This window comes from Musa acuminata, chromosome BXJ1-5, assembly GCF_036884655.1.
Source record: "Musa acuminata AAA Group cultivar baxijiao chromosome BXJ1-5, Cavendish_Baxijiao_AAA, whole genome shotgun sequence".
NCBI classification, from domain to species: Eukaryota; Viridiplantae; Streptophyta; class Magnoliopsida; order Zingiberales; family Musaceae; genus Musa; species Musa acuminata.
In genome coordinates, this window is record NC_088331.1 from 8,094,860 (window position 1) to 8,112,916 (window position 18,057).

The 18,057-nt window shown below is 44.9% G+C and overlaps 3 protein-coding genes across 3 annotated transcripts; 2 read left to right on the forward strand and 1 right to left on the reverse strand.

The window, feature by feature from the left end:
* Positions 1 to 289: 289 nt before the first annotated feature.
* On the reverse strand, positions 290 to 3,442 carry LOC135674955 (endo-1,4-beta-xylanase 5-like). The gene is made up of 8 exons (XM_065185217.1): positions 3,257 to 3,442; positions 3,139 to 3,173; positions 2,290 to 2,446; positions 2,014 to 2,186; positions 1,827 to 1,928; positions 1,579 to 1,725; positions 839 to 1,477; positions 290 to 748 (listed from the first exon to the last, which is right to left on the reverse strand). Exons 1-8 carry the CDS (start codon positions 3,342 to 3,344, stop codon positions 416 to 418), a joined length of 1,674 nt encoding a protein of 557 aa, XP_065041289.1. The 5' UTR covers positions 3,345 to 3,442; the 3' UTR covers positions 290 to 415.
* A 4,178-nt stretch (positions 3,443 to 7,620) lies between these two features.
* Positions 7,621 to 10,606, forward strand: LOC135673544 (subtilisin-like protease SBT1.6). Its single transcript, XM_065182591.1, has one exon. The coding sequence runs from the start codon at positions 7,728 to 7,730 to the stop codon at positions 10,071 to 10,073; it is 2,346 nt and encodes a 781-aa protein (XP_065038663.1). The 5' UTR covers positions 7,621 to 7,727; the 3' UTR covers positions 10,074 to 10,606.
* A 2,716-nt stretch (positions 10,607 to 13,322) lies between these two features.
* Positions 13,323 to 17,284, forward strand: LOC135673546 (protein EARLY-RESPONSIVE TO DEHYDRATION 7, chloroplastic-like). The gene is made up of 4 exons (XM_065182592.1): positions 13,323 to 14,402; positions 15,796 to 15,962; positions 16,439 to 16,523; positions 16,820 to 17,284. Exons 1-4 carry the CDS (start codon positions 13,411 to 13,413, stop codon positions 16,995 to 16,997), a joined length of 1,422 nt encoding a protein of 473 aa, XP_065038664.1. The 5' UTR covers positions 13,323 to 13,410; the 3' UTR covers positions 16,998 to 17,284.
* Positions 17,285 to 18,057: the final 773 nt, after the last annotated feature.

Sequence of the window (18,057 nt, forward strand, 5' to 3'; positions counted from 1 at the left end):
TAGTAATGCTTTCTACTGCAAATCTTGTGGGCCTGTCCGGTGAAGATGCATGTATTCCTGCACCCGAATCATCATGTGTCTTGAGATAAATTGTCGATGATGAGAATTCTATACCAGACAAATGTTCACATCGTTCCATACCAAAAGAAAGGGAAACGTTTGGAACGAGAGAATGTTTCATCACCTATTTGTTTGTTGGTTTAAAGTTAATGAAATATAATCTGATGTTTTGGAAGCGTGCCATCTAATTATTGGTTTACTTGGTGATGTTAGCCTTCAAATATTGGGCTACGTTTGACACAAAACATTAAATGGGCTTCTCATAGTTTGTACTTATTGTTTTGCTGCTGCTTGCCAACACCAGCAAGAACAAACCCATTGAAGCAAGCATGAAGCTTCTTGAGGGAAATCAACCTTAAAGATGAACTGTAGCATGCTTAGTCTCGCCTCCTCGGCTAAGGAACAGTGAAGTCTCTGTGGACTTGTTTCCGGCCACCACAGACACCTTGTACTCCCCTAAGAATCCAATGAAGCTATATTGTCCGTGCTCATCCGTCAACCCTCCCTCCGTCGTTTCCCACTCTTTCAAGAGCTCGTCCACCGCATCTCCCGTCGGGAGATTGCCGAAACTTTGGTCAGTGAGGCACATTTGGTAGCAGCCATTTGGATGGAGTGCGGTCCACAAGATGATGCCGCCCACGGACGGGTGGGAGAATCCTTCTCTCAGCACCTCCTCGAGATACAGAGCCTACGACATTCGTGCCGTGATCATCGAATCCATTTGCACGAGGCAATCCATAATAAGACAGTGAGAGGAACATTAAAGCAGGCGAATCACCTGTTTTTGCGCATCGACCTTCTTGCTTATGTCGATCTCCGTCAGCCAAATGGGCAACTCCAAAGTAGATAATTTGTCGAGCACGGCTCTCATCAGCGGAATGTTTGGCCTCCAGAAGTGTCCTTCCAGTCCGATCCCTTCCAAAACGGCCCCTCCATTTTTTAGCTCCTTAAGCCTTGAAATATAGGAGTCGACGGTGGATCTCGCGTCGCTGCAGGTCTCCACGACGTTGAACTCATTCATGAACAACGTCGCGAGCGGGTCAGATTGTTGTGCCGTGCGGAAGAATTCTGAGGAGGCATTGGATCCAAGCCGCTGCTCGTAGAAGTCGAAGTGAAGCATCTCGTTGCTGACGTCCCAGTGCACAAATTGGCCCCTGTACCTGGACAACAGGCTCTCTATCCGAGACCTGACGGCCGCTCGGAGGTCGTCGCCGCTGAGCTTCCGGACCCACGACGGCGTGTAGATTGGGTCTTCCCAGAAGATGTTGTGCCCTCGGGCTATGATCTGATTGGACACGACGAACTCCAGCATCTCATCTGCAAGAGTGTAGTTGAGTCTCCCCGGCTCCGGCTCTGTTGCGTACCACTTCAGCTCGTTCTCGAACACCGCAGCATTGAATCGCTCGGCGAACCATTCCTGCGGTGGCATTTCAATGGTCGCAGAGGCTTAACATCGAACGGAAGCATTAGTATACTTTCCTTGACGGAGGACAAGCATAATTTACTAATCTGGAGGACCTGATACTGCTTGTTTCCCAGGATGGTGTTGGCGATTGCCGAACCAAGCGGGAAGTCTCTCGACGATTGCCGTATCGAGACTGATGCTCCACCGATGAGGTTCCCTTGTTCATCTGAAACATGAATCGTGACCGCACGCTTTCTTCTCTGCCACAGAGTGTGTCGACGCATTAGACATTCCGGTTGACATGAACTCAGAGTAACAAGTATATCATCTTCGAACAAGTAGGTGAAGAGCATGTTGGTACCGTTCTAATACTGTCCTGTTGGTGCATCGACCACTGCTCGACCGAGAACGGCTGCAACGAAGCACTCGCAACTGAAATCTCAGTCATCTTCTCATCAACATCCTGCGCAAGAAATCAACCAACATTGCAAACATATCTTCATTAGATTCAGATCAACACAAACAAGGATATATTTTGCTTGAGGTACCTGAAGATAAAGAACAGAGGATCTGGAAAAGGAATCAAGCACGAAACCACCCTTGAGAAATGACCAGCAGCCGCTTCTCGCCAGGACAGTCCCGATACAATTCAACGTCGAACCCTCTGCAGATAACGTCGCCCGCACAAGAGCTGAACCCGTTCCCTTAGCTTTAACCCAACCTACGATGGCATGAACCTTTGTAAGGCCACATGTGCACAGAATCACAAGGCTTTAGATGATAATGGAACTGAAAGACCATGCAAAAAGTTGGGAATCACTTACAAGAGAAACTGTATCTTGTGGTTTCTGTCAGATTGTACAGCAGAAAGGCAGGAGCATAAACACCAGTCTCGGTCTTGTGGTATGCCACGGGGATTCTTCCACTTCGGTCCACCAGAACTCCTCCATTGTAAAGAGGAGCTTCAGGATGATATTTACACTGACATTAATAGGATATCTAATTCAGCTTAGTAGATTTCCCAATATGAATTGACGAAAAAACACATTTCTTCCATTTCGTTCCGTTTTGTTTCTAATCTCTACTGCACTCTGTTCAAAGGCTTCCATAAAACGTCTGGAAAATATTTACTGTCACGGTTACCTCCTCCATGGTAGGATCGTCCTGGAACAACCACACAACACAGCTTGCGGTCTTCTCTGTCTTATGAGATCTCCATTTGGCTCCCATTAAAAAGCCAAACAAGCTTTCGCAACCGTAACTTGTCTACTACTTTTATCTCAACTTTGAGAAGTCGTCGAAATTCCATTAGGCGACACTCAAATTCCTTGCATGCTAGTGTTGGTGAGAGGACGTGTGTGGGGGTGGAGCATGTCTTCGAAATGAGACAATTTTTGGTACTAGATAGAGAGATGCTACTGTGAGTTGGAGGACTTTGCGATGCTACCAAAACCAACGATAGCCAAAAGTCTTATGAAGCCAAAAAATGGTTTCATCGTTTCCTGAAAAGTAGTACTGTACCTATATGTAAACATTCGAAGCATACGACTAAGAGAAGAGGGAGACGATCAATGGTAGAGTTGCATCTGTTATGCAACATCCTATATATTTTTCGTAACACTACAAAATTACAAAGGTTTGATTGAAATCAACGAGGAGGAGAGAAGGATGACCTCAGTGTAAGCAGAATAATCGTACCAGGGTCCCTCTGCACCAGCAGAAACTGCAATGAGTTCGACGAGAATGTGCAAATTGTACAGAGTACAGATACAAAAGGAGATATGAACAGACCGTAGGAGGCTGTGACAACAAGGTGCAAGTAGAACAACGCCCATGGCGAAGTGAGGAGCAGAAACGTTCCGATCGAGGGCTCTCTCATTGCTTTCACTTCTCACTTGTGCGCACCGAAACCGGGCAGTCAAGCAGGAGATTTAATAGGGGTAAGGGGCGGCCAGGGAACGTGAGCGGATTGATGACGATGACGGCATGGAGAGGAGAGATGCAACAAGCAAGGAAGCCGGGGTTGAGCTCGCAGGGAGCACAGTGGTCCTCTGCTTTCTTTCTTCGTTTCTTTTCTTCTAGTGATTCCCCCGTGCAGGGTCACATGTGGCCTCCACGACGAATAACTTGACTCCCGCTTCTGTTTTCTTCTGCCTGCGAGCACAGGAACGTCTGGGTTAGATTGTTGCAGCGATGCTTGAACATGGAACGCATGTTAACTCAACCTTGGAAAGGTGAATCGACCCATTCTTTATTTTCTGGCTGTATTAGTTTTCTTCATCACAGCGCACGCGAGCTTTCTTCTATCAATTTTGTTCTACCTAAATTATTGATCCAAATATTTAAACTAAAATTAATAATAATATATTTATTGAATCTTTATAAATCAATTTTAATCTCACATACTTTCGATATGGGACTAATCAAAGGTATTAGAATAAAAAAAATAAAAAGGATCAATGTATGGTACCTTAAAAAAAGGTCTGTTGATTCTAGAATCAAAACTGTTTATTTAGTTTTGATTTTGATTCGATCTATCGATTTTGATAGATAAAAATAAAATATGACTGTTACACCATGAAGCCTATTTATGTTTAAGTTTTAAGTTTTGAGTACTAACCAAAATCATTAAGCTTTAAGTTTTGAAGTACTAACTGTTACACCATGAAGCCTATTTATATTTTTTTTAATATATATTAGTCGATTTGGAATATCGATTTCGGTTCTAATTTTAACTTTTAAGAATCAGAATTAAACCATGTGGCACCGATTCTAGTTCGGTTTAGAACTGTTAAGCCGTTAACCCGGTTTGATTTTAGTTTCAGACTGATTCAATTAAAATTTGAATCTAATCCTAATCACCCCATTTAAGGTAGATAGGTCGATCCATGGATTTCGTTGTGCGATCGTGCTATGTAGCATTAAATGGGCAGGTCAACCCGGTCCAGATCTCGACTGGGCTTGTCCTTACAACGGTGAGAACCAAAGAACCGTCATTTGCCCACATCCATAGCTACTTTGATGATTCCGCATGTCTCAGCATTTTAGGAGAATCATGCTTGCATCAAAACTAAGGATCACGCAACGACTATGATATAATTGATAATATTCAAGGGAAACAATATCATGTCAATCATACATGATTGAAATATCAATCACATAATATTGATGTATCGATCACATAACATTAAGATATTGATTTTGTCATTATTTACCTATTAATCTTATAGATAAAATTTTAATAATTAAGATATTGAGTGTAATATAATCGGGTATAATCAATATTCACGACAAAAAGACTGTAGTTGGATCAAGAGAATCACAAACAACCATCGAAATGAGCATAGCCGATTCCAACGATATATATCAATTAGCATGCATATGTACACTAAACATAAAGGATTTTACATATAAATCTAATCTACGTGAAGGGGTCATCATGTTGCATATGATAAGTTGATGCTGCACGGTTCGTCAACCTCAGATGTTTAATCATGAATCAGCGTGTATGTGGGTGATCATTCTTCACTTAGGCTTCCTTATTAGTAGAACTGCATCTCAAGCTCTTGGTATGCGTCCTAAAAAGAACAAGAACAAGTCGTGTGAGGTTGGAACACTTCATAGTCAAGTCACGGACTACGCTGTGGAAGACCATGTCAGAGTTCGTCGTTTACCTCTGCGCGAAGACGACGTCGACTTGGGGAGACCTCTGCTTCCCCTTCCTGCCTACGCATCCACAAGTATTCACCAAGAATCACTTCGCCTTTTCACCAATCTCAAAGTCAGTCCATCTATCCGTGCTCGCCAATGTTGCTGGGTGTTTAATTGGTCATAAGCATTTATGAGTTCCAACCATTTCATTTCATGGAACCAATAAATACCACATCACGGGTGTGGAAACGTACATAGCAGAGCATGGATTGTTTTGTGTGTACGTGTCTGTGCGCCAGCTCAACATTCTTATCCATGGCGTACATACTCTATATGTATACACACACTATGGTCCCTGTCCAAAAGGACCAGTGCCACTTTCCACTCATCTTTTCTTCTCCTCAGCTTTCCCCTTCAAAATTTGTGACCTAACCAGTCCACGAAACATGGAGGAGAATAGTTTCGACGAGGTTGTTGCCTGAAGACATCGAACGAACAACCTGTAAGATGACTCCCGAGTAAAAGTGTGACTCTTAGAGAGACTTGGGGCATTCGTTCCTCATCCACAGACCACCGCCAATGAGCAGCAAAGATTAGAGAAAGCAATATGGTCTGTGCAGGAGGAGATAAGGAAATAGCAGAGCCAGAGGGACTCTTTCGCAGTGACAGCGAGCCTCGCAGCTTTGGTTTCATCGTGTTTTGGGCGATGCAACATGCGCAGCTTTTTGCTGCATTCTACTCTATTAAGGCCTGAAGAGATCTCGTGCTTTTTGATGCGCGCTAATGATGATTAGAGAGAGCTTTCGCTTTCAACACACGGATGTCTGCTATTGAAGGCACTAAAAACAAAGATAATAATGACGGGAAAAGAGGGGTGATGGACGACATTTGCGAGCTTTTTCTTTTCATTCATACACGACAAGCTCTCCACCACCACGCAATTAAAACGCAAAAGGTTGAAGTAATACAAATCATACATTTATCAGATAATTCTATATATTTATCTGATAAATTAATATTTTTATCATCATTAACCGTTTTAAATAAATTTATATGATTTTATCTTTTTAAAATTTATTTATTTTTATTCTAAGAAGATAAAACTATATGAATTCACCTAAAATGAATAATTCTTGATGAGCTTTCGTGCTCTCTCAACGATGACAAGAAAATATTAACGTCTAATAATGATGTTAGAAGAAGAGCCATGAGTACTTCATTTTCCTACCAACATTGATATAAAATATTTAATTCATATTAATTAAGTAATAAAAGAATTAATAACTTATAAACCTATAACATTATTCTTATCTTTATAGGTACTTTTTTTTTTGGCTCACGCAAAAGAAATATTTTTTTTGTGAACCTTCGTGCTCTAGCACTAATAATAATACAAAATTAATTTTTTATTTATCTAAAATAATTAATTAGTATGTACAGTAAGTTATTGTGTGGACTCTGCATAAATTTCTCATTTATCCATATAATTGTATTTAATTTGGAGTGAGAAGAAGAGAAGTTAAAATAAAAGGGGAAAACAAGAGAGAAAGAAAATGAATGCAGGATAAGCTTATATATAATGTCCTCGATTTGGGTCCACAGTAGCAATTAATGAGGTTCCTAAGTTTGGTTTGCACCAGTGAATTCAGCTCTTCAGAAGTTATTATGGCAAGTACATGCTTGCTTGCTAGCTTTTTTGGATATATATATATATATATATATATATATATATATATATATATATATATATATATATATAATCTTCTGAGTGTAAGTTCAATTAAGGATTCTTCTGTAAAAGATATCACTGGTGTGAGACGCATATGCCAATTGTTCCTTCAATCAAATGCTTGTTCTTATTCTCCATGAGCACTGCCTGAAGCGACTACTAAGAATTATGTCCATGTTGGCTGAGACTGCTGCTGCTTTCAGTCTTCTGCAATGACTGACAACAGAGGTCAAGATTCGTCTCGGCAATGCTGCTTGAAAACGAAAGAAGCAACCGAGTCTTTGGGATTGATCCAAATTAAAGCTGATTGGGAGAGCTTTATGGGTTATCGGAACTATATTCTCATTAACACCTACCTTTCCTTTAGTGATGTTCAATCTTTCCCTGTGAATCCCAGGAAATAAAACATGGCAGAAACACTTAGTTAACAACCAAAAAGAATATGAACAACAATGATCACGAATCGATTCAAATCGAAACTAAATTAACCTACAATGGAAATTAAACCAAATCAATAATTAAAGCTTCAAAAGAAAAGTACTTCCTAACCCAATATACTCGGGAGTTCGTGTGCAGGAGGAAACCGTGGTTATACACGCTGTTGACAATCTCGAAGAGATACAACACGAATCTTTTACCACTTTTGACAACAGTAAAATTTCAATGCATCTCTGACCATTTGAATAGCTTCCACACAGTACAATCCGAAGCTTTCAAGAACAGTCATTTACAACAGCCGTGATAGATAATTAGGATGCATTTCAACCCATCCCCACAGGAAACGTTCTCCTTCACTCCCACTGCCCACTTACGCATATAACGAGGAGAACAGAGCTCGCTCGCTCCACTCTCCCACGAATCAGTCCGGCTAACACTTCCAGCATGGCATCTCCCTCTCCTTGCCTACTCCTCATCCTCATCGTCACGTTAATGGCGGCGGCGGAGGCGGTGGAGACAGAAACAACCGCCTCCGGCCCCGCGGGGAAGAAGACTTACATCGTCCGCGTCGACCACCTTGCCAAGCCTTCCGTGTTCCCCACTCATGCCCACTGGTACGGCTCCGCAAGCTTCTCCGGTGGCGGCGCCGATCCGCTTCCGCTCCTCCATGTGTACGACACCGTTTTCCATGGTTTCTCCGCGTCCGTCACTCAGGACCGAGCCGCTGCCCTCGCCACCCACGCTAATGTCCTTGCCGTCTTCGAGGACCGCGTCCGCCGCCCGGACACCACACGGTCCCCCCAGTTTCTCGGCCTCCGCAACCAGGTCGGCCTTTGGTCCGACTCCGACTATGGCTCCGACGTCATCGTTGGCGTCCTCGACACAGGCGTTTGGCCCGAGCGCCGCAGCTTCTCCGACCGCAACCTGGGCCCCGTCCCGTCCCGGTGGCGCGGCACCTGCGAGACCGGCCCCGGCTTCCCCGCCTCCCTATGCAACCGCAAGCTCGTCGGAGCCCGCTTCTTCTCCAAGGGCCACGACGCCGCCTTCGCAGCCGGCGGCGGAGGCATCAACGAAACGGTCGAGTCGCGCTCCCCGCGCGACGCCGACGGCCATGGCACGCACACTGCTTCCACCGCCGCCGGCCGCCACGTGTTCCAGGCGAGCATGTCTGGCTATGCAGAGGGCATTGCCAAGGGCGTCGCGCCGAAGGCCCGCGTGGCCACCTACAAGGTCTGCTGGAAGGGCTCCGGGTGCCTAGACTCCGACATCCTCGCAGGGTTCGACTGCGCCGTCGCGGACGGCGTAGACGTCATCTCGGTCTCGATTGGTGGGGGCGACGGCATGGCCTCGCCTTACTACCTCGACCCCATCGCCATCGGCTCCTATGGCGCCGTTTCCCGGGGTGTATTCGTCGCGTCCTCCGCCGGCAACGACGGTCCCACCTCTATGTCCGTCACCAACCTCTCCCCTTGGCTCACCACCGTCGGCGCGGGCACCATCGACCGAAACTTCCCGGCCGACGTCGTGCTCGGCGATGGCCGCCGCCTGTCTGGCGTCTCCCTTTACTCGGGGAAGCCCCTCGCAGGCACAATGTACCCGTTGGACTACCCTGGCAGGTCCAGCGGCCTGTCCGCTTCCCTCTGTATGGACAACTCCCTGGACCCCAAACTTGTGGCGGGCAAGATCGTCATCTGCGACCGAGGCAGCAGCCCGCGCGTGGCCAAGGGGCTCGTCGTGAAGGATGCGGGTGGCGTAGGGATGATCCTTGCAAACGGCGCGTCCTCAGGCGAAGGCCTCGTCGGCGACGCCCACGTTCTCCCGGCTTGCGCCGTCGGCTCCGCTGAGGGCGAAACCATCAAGGCCTACGCCACCTCTGCCGCTTCCCCCACTGTCACTATCCAGTTCAAGGGCACCATCCTCGGCGTCAGGCCGGCGCCGGTAGTGGCATCCTTCTCCGGCCGTGGCCCCAACGGACTGACCCCGGCGGTCCTCAAGCCAGACCTTATAGCTCCCGGGGTCAACATCCTTGCGGCCTGGACCGGCTCTTCGGGGCCTACTGGGCTAGAGTCCGACGGCCGGAGAACGGAGTTTAACATCCTCTCTGGGACGTCGATGGCGTGCCCGCACGTGAGCGGCGCGGCGGCCCTGCTGAAGTCGGCCCATCCGGACTGGAGTCCGGCAGCAGTCCGGTCGGCGATGATGACCACGGCAAGCCTCGACGACAACCTCCGCCGGTCGGTGACCGACGAGTCCACGGGAAGGCCGGCGACGCCTTTCGATTTCGGGGCCGGGCACCTGAACCTGGACCGGGCCATGGACCCGGGTCTGGTCTACGACCTTTCGGACCAGGACTACGTGGCCTTCCTGTGCGCCATCGGGTACGACGCGAAGACGGTCCAGGTGATCACCCACGCCCCGGCAGCCTGCCCCGCGAGGAGGCCGGCGATGGAAGACCTGAACTACCCGTCGATCTCGGTGGCATTCAACGGGGCGGAGTCGAACCAGAGCAGGAGGGTGCGGAGGACGGCGACGAACGTGGGAGCGGGTGCAGGAGCGGTGTACCAGGCTAGGGTGGAGATGGCGGCGGGGCAGGGGTTGTCGATCGCCATAAAGCCGAGGAAGCTGGTTTTCACGGCCGGGGCGAGGCGGCAGAGTTTCGCGGTGACGGTGACGGCGGCGGCGGAGGCCGCGATCGGGGGCGCTGGGGCGAGGTACGCTTACTTGGTGTGGTCTGATGGGGAGCACGAGGTGCGGAGCGCAATCGTGGTCTCGTGGATGCAACCGCTCTAACGTACGACAAACATGGCAACCGGAAGCGAACTGTCGGTGGTTGGGTAGACCGGACGAGCCGGAATTAATTAGCACTACTCCGGCCCGGACCGACCGGTGGATTTGCTAGTTTACTCCAGTTAAAGCTCTGTAGTTTTCCTGCTTCACAGCATGGAAAAAAGTAAGGAAGCGATGGTGATGGTAAAAGTTGGCGAGGAAGGTAAGATATGGTGGAGATCAGGAGATGAAAGCGTAAAGCTTTATTTGGCTTTGTCTCTTTCTTTTCAGAAGAATGAAGGAAGAAGAAAAGGAAATAGTAATGCTTTTGGTGGGGTTCGCCTCTCACGTGGTGGTGGGTGGAAGCCTCCAGTTGTGTGTTTAGCGCGAGTGCCGGAGCACCGGCGTTCTGTCGGCGGTCATCTCCATTGTACGTTTGGACTTCTTGTATTGCTAGTACAAGATGGTGTGATAAAGTCGCGACTCTTGTTGGCTGTTTGGATGTAATGGTTTGGTGTTTCCATAGTCTCAACATACGTTCGATTGCTTGTTGGTGATGATGGTTTGGCAGACCTTTGTGCGAACATTAATTGACGGTCACGAGTGCTTCACGTAGCGTGCACTGTAAGTTGAGATGTCTTATATTTACATCTGCTAATAAGTGAGGGACCCAACAGTTCGGATGGAGCTCTGATCCTTAACAAAGTAAGAATAAAAGAAGAGAAGGAAATCTAAGCACTTGAATGTTCTGAACTGACTGTATAATTAGTCTCCTCCGTGTGCTACATTACAATAATGGCTTATTATGAGTGGGACACTTCTGTCCTCTCTCTCCTTAATATGAGCTATTTAAGATACTTAATGGATCATCAGTTGCCAACCCTGTGAAGTACTATGGTGGCTATCTAAATGGCTATTCTCCATGCCTCTCTGCCACTGGATCATCTCTTGCCAACCCTATAACTTGGTTCGGTGGCTATAGAAACATATGATAAGATGATAAGTGTTCTTGACCGATGCCTATCGATAAATTGATAGGCAAGACATGGTGGACAGAACCTAACCTGCCCTTTGGTCTTCGAAGTTGCCGACCGGAAAGAAGAGGCATGCAGATGGTGATGATGAAGTGGAGCCGATGGCCACCGTAAAAATGTTTGTCTTGGATTAATAGAGCCCTCCCCGTTCCGGTCATATAAAGCGATTTTTGGACAGTTCCTCTGACACGCACCTGTCGAGCTTGTTGGGTCATTAATGTGAAGCAGACGAAGGCGGAGCGAAGAGCTTGGCTTTTGAGTCCTCCGTGGTCCTTCCATCACATAAATGTGGCCGATCTCTAACCAACGAAGGACAGAGACTTTATGACCTACGAAATCTTCAAGTTAAAAGATACAAAATCCTTCCCACCCCGAGAAACTTCCCAACACGGGTTTGATGACTCGAGTTTTCTATGAGAAAGCAGCAAATGTGATCCCGTCCCAAACAAGGATGGTGGTGATGTGTAGGGTGACACCCCCGACTCATTGCGAAAGAGATGTACACCAACCCACCATGGATGCCATTCTGCATCCCTTCTTGGATGGGACTGGCGGTGATTACGGCAGCTATGCGTCGGACCCGTGTCTTCACCGTGCATGTGGAGGTATCGCTTTTTGGGGCCTGCTGTCCTCGTCTAAACGAGATGCCACTTTTTGACACTTGGTCTGCAAGTAAAGAGACCAAGCAAAGAGCCCACTACCCATCTCAAGTCGTCACCTGGCAAGTAAGAGCGCACGAACCATGGAAGTCGGCAGGCAAGTCTCTTCGCGTTCTACTTGCGTTGACGCTCCATCATTTACCTCCGATGAAAGGTTCCTTCGACATCTCTAGCTTTGTTATTGTCTCAACATCGTCGATCGGAGATTGACACGATTCGGTCTTATAGCTCTTCATAAAGTAGCGAGTACGAGAGAATTCAAAGTGAGAGAGGTCCAAAATCTCCTCTCTGATATCGATCTTGTGCAGGATCTTCAATAAACTAGAAGCTATGCCAGATTCACGAAGACTCCCTCGGATCTACCTTGGCCTCCTTGTTCCTTGCAACGATTGTCTTTACGAGAGTTATCTGGATGACTTTTCGCCTTTGGGATAAGATCGAATCGTGTTGATCTCTGATTGACGATATTGAGACAATAGCATACTTCACGGAAGTATTTCTTTGGTCGTCAATATGAAAATGTGAACATTATCAGCACTCCAATATGACATGAGACTAATATAAGTCTTGACACCTCAAACCTTAATGTCTAATGGATTAAGCTCGGATATATTTAAAATAACAAATTAGTATATCTTAAAATAAATCAAACGAATTCCTGCTAATTGATTGTCGTGTGTAGATAACCGAGTATATGAAATGGTGATCGAGTATCTGAGACGTCGCATATTGAGGTCGATGATGAATTTGAGATGCAGCCCAACACATTTAGACCATGAGGCCCACGCGTAGTTTTGGGCTAGTCAACTAAACAGACATAATGCTATTTACTCCTTTGACTACGTTCTGACCGAGAAACCTTAAAATTGATTTTTAAAGGTATAATTAATCCGATAAATTTATTAATCAATATAAAACTAAATATCTTTATCAATATTCTTCCGTAAAGGAGTTAAGGATTCATAAGTTCATCACAATTACCTTTTCTCTTAAATATATCTTTTAGGATTCACATATCTCTGAAAAAATAAAATAATACAAACATACTAATTCCTCGTAAACATGTGATCGCAATAATATTATAAAAGAATTATAAACCATTGGAGCACTAATAAAAATATTTAATCTTACGTTAAGAAATAGGAGACCAGGATTATAAACCTATCAAATCATCCCCTCGTAAATGTATATTTAAAATAAATAATTCATCGAGATTACATTAATCACGATCAAATATTATCTTCTCACAACATGAGTAATACCGCGAGCAGCCATATTTTGACCGTAACGCGTGCTTCGGTTACCCATCTCGCGGCTGAAGTCGACTATTGGACATGGACGTGGATCCCGCATGTGGGCCATCAAAGCTGCCCCACTAGAGTTCGTTTCAAAGTATCGAAGGAGCATCACTGCGCCCACCCTCCACATACCCTAAACCGGGCCCCATAGACCTTGCTCCATCTCTCACCACGCGTTTCCTTCCTACTCTCTGCAACGAGACACGTCATGGACGCGGCGCCGTCCCCACTTTCCTTCGCTTAAAAGTCTCCTCTCCGTCGACATCTGTCTCGCTGGATAAATCGATCGATCGGTTTCCTCTTCCTCGCTCTTTATTTGCTTCCTTCCAAAGATCCAACATAGTCCTTTACTCTCTGAAACGCCAAAGCAATGGAATCCAAGCAGCCTCCGCCCAGCGCTCCGCTCTATCCCCAAGTCGTCGAATCCAATCCCGAAATGCATTCCCCCTTCCTCGTCTCCTCCTCCTCTTCCCGGCCCTCTCTATACCCCTCCATCCATTCCGCCCCCTCTCCCAATAGCCCCGCCACCGGTGCCGCCACCAGCTCCTCTTCCTTGTATCCTTCCGTCGACATGAGCGATCTCGTCGAGAACCTCTTCCTCGATGCTGGGGAGGATGATGCGGAGGCCAAAAACCCCAGCCTGCCGCCTCCTGTTGAGGAGACCCTGCTCCGCATCCCCGGTGCCATCCTCCACCTCATCGACCGACATCGCAGCGTCGAGCTCGGCGCCGGAGACTTCTCCCTCGTACGCCTCCGCCAGGGCGAGAACACCGTCGCCGTTCTCGCCCGAGTCGGCGACGGCCTCGTCCAGTGGCCCCTCGCCCGTGACGAGGCCGCCGTCAAGCTCGACCATTCCCACTATTTCTTCTCTCTCCACGTTCCCCTCACCTCTCACGACGATGGCGATCACGACGACGACGGCAACAACCTCCTCAATTACGGCCTCACCTTCGCCTCCAAGGGGCAGGAGGGTCTCCTCGGGGAACTGGATAGGCTTCTCCAGGCTTACAGCAGCTTTTCGGTCCAGAAGGTCGAGGTGAAAGGCAAGGATCACGGCGAGGTGCTGGACGGATCGGTGGCGAGGGAGGTGACTCCGGCCGAGGGAATGGGGCCGAAGAAGAAGCTGATGGAGGAGGAGTCGGCTGCATACTGGACAACCCTCGCGCCTAACGTGGAAGATTATGGCAGTTCGGTGGCGAAATTGATCGCCAAGGGTTCCGGCCAGCTCATCAAGGGGATCTTGTGGTGTGGGGATGTGACGGTGGATCGGCTCAAGTGGGGGGAGGATCTGCTGAAGAAGAGATTGGAACCCAGTTCGAACCCGACGGAGATCAGCAAAGATGCCCTGAAGCGGATGAAAAGGTTAGGTTTGGTTGCTTTTATATGATTTCAAAATGGAGTAGATTGGACTAAAAGCATACTTTAGATTTATGTGGTTTGGTCATGTTTGACTTTGCATATAATAGAATCCGTTCTGGGATTTCAATATATCTATTCGCTGTTCAAAAAGGTTGTCATTTGACTTTCAACATCTCAAACTTTTATCATGTGGAACAGTATACAGATGATTTTAAGAAAAATACAAAAAAGTCATTGTTGATCTTATTGGACTTGTTTTTTATATTTTGGGCACCAATTAGAAATTTCCATGATGCTGAAATGCACATCATGCAAATTACTAATATAGTGATATGGGTTAGCCTTCTTGTTGTTATGTGATTTCCAGGCTTGATTAATGTGCTACACTTGCAACTCTTGAGCAAACACAAAAAATTCCCCTGAGTTTAAATTTCATTAACTCAAGGAATTTTTTGTCGACGTATTCATTGTCATTATCTTTCTTGGCTATTCTTATTCGAAGGTTTATGCAAAAGTTCATTTGTATTACTTGCTCTACACAATTTGCATTGTGAAAATCCTTTCACTTGTCAAAATGTTGGTAAGTTCTTTAATCTTTTTGACAAGGTGAAAATTTGATGATAATTTCTGACAGTATATTAATTTCAAATGTGAAAGTGAATTAACTCTTTGAGACAGAGGAGAAAGAGGAAAGAAGAGAAGAGGGAGAAAATGAAACAATAGAGAGGGTACAACTTAAGTTAGTTTGGTTTGATTTGCAACCTCACTTGGGGTAGTGTCTGTTGGGTTGAGGAAGAGATCTTCTGATAGCCGAAATTAAAGATGTAAATAAAGTCATTGTATAATGATTGCTTCTGAATTTTTAAGATGTTCTGATACTTATGGCTTTAGACAATAATGGATGCAGCAGAACTTCATTATGATGATTTGATCTAAAACTGGACCAGGTTTCATCGTAATGAAATAATTGATTTTTATTTTTTGCCGAACGAGTATGATGTATAGTTTTACATAGTGAAGATGCATAACCTTTTAAAAATTATAGTAGGTTCATTGCCCGTATTAATCTGGATAATGGCTATACAAACATGTTTATTGTTGTCATATAGACATGTCTGTTCTGGATCTAGCTACAGCCAGCTACAGATATTAATCTAATCTTCTTTTCCTTTTAAATTTGGTCTCCTAGGACTGAATGATAAGTGGAAGTAAAGAAATGCTATTTTGTAGTTTGTCAGCATTGGTTTCTCTCTTATATGTTGTACTTTGCAGTTCTTATCCACATGTTATCCTGTGTATAGGTTGTGTGCTGCTTATTACATTCTGCAATAATTGTCTGGATCTTCCTTCCCCACTCTGTGGTCTTTCACTTATTAGCTTGCTTATCTTCCCCCAGGGTAAAGAGGGTCACAAAAATGTCAGAGAAAGTAGCAAACGGAGTTCTATCTGGAGTTGTGAAGGTTTCTGGGTTTTTCACAAGCTCTGTTGTAAATTCAAAAGTAGGCAAGAAGTTCTTTGGTCTTCTGCCTGGGGAGTTAGTCCTTGCTTCTCTAGATGGATTCGGTACTACTCTTCTTAAATGTTTTCTCCAATCGCTAATGTATTATACGTTCTATTTAAGCTTAATGGTCCAACATTAGATGTTTCAATTGCTAATGTAATGCTGCATGATTATGAATTAGGCTGTTTTAGGGAATAAAGTGAATTTCGAGGTATTAATATCTAGGCATTTGAGAAGAGAATCAGTGTTGCAACATTTTTTTCATTTCTGGTCCAGTGCTTGACTGTTAATCTATAAATTGTCCTTTGTTATTCATATAGTATATAAATTTTGGGAGATAATGCATGCTACTTTCAGTTATGGAGTGGTATGATCCATCTATTTTTAGCTCAAGCTGATCGTTTGCAACTGTTTTTAGTTTTCTAAAGTTTACAGTATATGTTGTCAATTAACGTAATTTCACCCTCCCCTTCTCAATTCTTATGATTTGTAGTAACTTACTCTTTTTTTTTTACCCCTTGTGATGGGATATCAACAGGGAAAATTTGTGATGCTGTTGAAGTAGCTGGTAAGAATGTCCTGCAAACATCTTCAGTTGTGACTACTGGAATTGTGTCACACAGGTATCAGCTAAAGTTTTGCTCGATTAATTTTCACGTTCTTGAATCTGCATAGATGGCTTAAACAAGACTGTCTTGTTATGTCTTTTAATTTCTACCTTACCATAGGACTAGGGATTTTTTACTGCTTGCAATAGATCATTGGCTTTAAGGGCAGTGGCACATCATTGAGAATTGCAAGATTTGCAATCAACCATAAGCACTTCTTAGCATTATAGAACCTGTGCATATTGGGTTTTCCTAAACAGAATTTAGCTATGCTAGATAGTTCAACTTATTCTTTTAGACTAACATTGCAGGTACGGTGACCAAGCTGCTGAAATCACACATGAGGGCCTCGATGCTGCAGGGCATGCTTTCGGAACCGCATGGGCGGTCTTCAAAATCCGGAAGGCGCTTAACCCTAAGAGTGCCATGAAACCATCGGCTCTGGCAAAGGCAGCTGCAAATGATCTGAGAGCAAAGAAGGGGAAATAGTGAAGAATAAGGTGTGGTAAAAGTCCTGCCACTGGTAGATTTCAGCTTTCTTGGCTATGCTTTTAATTTGGACACCTCCAGCCATCAAAGGCAGTTGAGGACTGGTCTTGTTTTGTTTTGATGATGATCAAATGTTCTAAAATTGCATTTGTTTTTTTTATACGAGCGGCGCTATGGCTGCATTACCAGATGTGTAATAGTAACTATAAATTTCGAAGATTTACTGATCGCCTGCTTAGTTACGATTGTCTGACTTCCAAATGAAAAATATCACTATAGTTTTGTTCTGATGTTGTCTGCTGATGTGCAATGATTCTTTGGCTCATAAAATGCAATTTTAGCGTGAAATGGTTCTTCCAGTGCAGAATTGGTCTTCAAGAATGGTTGTGAGCCCAAAGGAATGGCAAATTCCATAAGAAATTGCATTATTTGAGGCGTTCTTTTATTTCATTAGTATTAATTGCCTGAGCCTTGTTTTTACCTGTAACCTAATTTGAGACCACAATCTCAAGCAAGAGAAGCAAGCAAAACTCAGACTTTCGTTCACTTTCTTCTCTCTCTTGGGAGCAGAATTCTAAGAGTGTTTTTTTCTCTAAGTCATGTGATGAGGATAAAATTTTATGCATCGAACTTATACTTCGAAAAATGGATCTGATATATTATCATCATAACAGTGGTTTGAATATAAAATTTATCGAACAAAGTAGGCGACGCTGATATATTATCCTCGTAACAGTGTTTTGAATATAAAATTTATCGAACAAAGTAGACGTCACCGATATATTATCATAACAGTGGTTTGAATGACGCTGATATATTATCATCATAACAATGTTTTGAATATAAAATTTATCGAACAAAATAGACATCGTCGATATATTATCATAACAATGTTTTGAATATAAAATTTATCGAACAAAGTAGACGATGCCTCTCCAGTTAGCTCTGTGCTAAACGAGACTATACGAGTCGACATCGCACCATAGGAATCCAAACGAGTCGATCCACGCCGCGCGATATTAGCAATCATTATCAATCGTCATACCCTCGGATCATCTTC

Bases quoted from the DNA above. Each gene is read 5' to 3' on its own strand.
- LOC135673544 (XM_065182591.1), top strand. From the start codon at position 7,728: ATGGCATCTCCCTCTCCTTGCCTACTCCTCATCCTCATCGTCACGTTA.
- LOC135674955 (XM_065185217.1), bottom strand. From the start codon at position 3,344: ATGAGAGAGCCCTCGATCGGAACGTTTCTGCTCCTCACTTCGCCATGG. The intron at 3,174-3,256 runs GTCTGTTCATAT...CTGCTGGTGCAG, and splicing joins TGTTGTCACAGCCTCCTACG to AGGGACCCTGGTACGATTAT. The intron at 749-838 runs GTGATTCGCCTG...CGAATGTCGTAG, and splicing joins AGGTCGATGCGCAAAAACAG to GCTCTGTATCTCGAGGAGGT.
- LOC135673546 (XM_065182592.1), top strand. From the start codon at position 13,411: ATGGAATCCAAGCAGCCTCCGCCCAGCGCTCCGCTCTATCCCCAAGTC. The intron at 14,403-15,795 runs GTTAGGTTTGGT...ATCTTCCCCCAG, and splicing joins GCCCTGAAGCGGATGAAAAG to GGTAAAGAGGGTCACAAAAA. The intron at 16,524-16,819 runs GTATCAGCTAAA...CTAACATTGCAG, and splicing joins ACTGGAATTGTGTCACACAG to GTACGGTGACCAAGCTGCTG.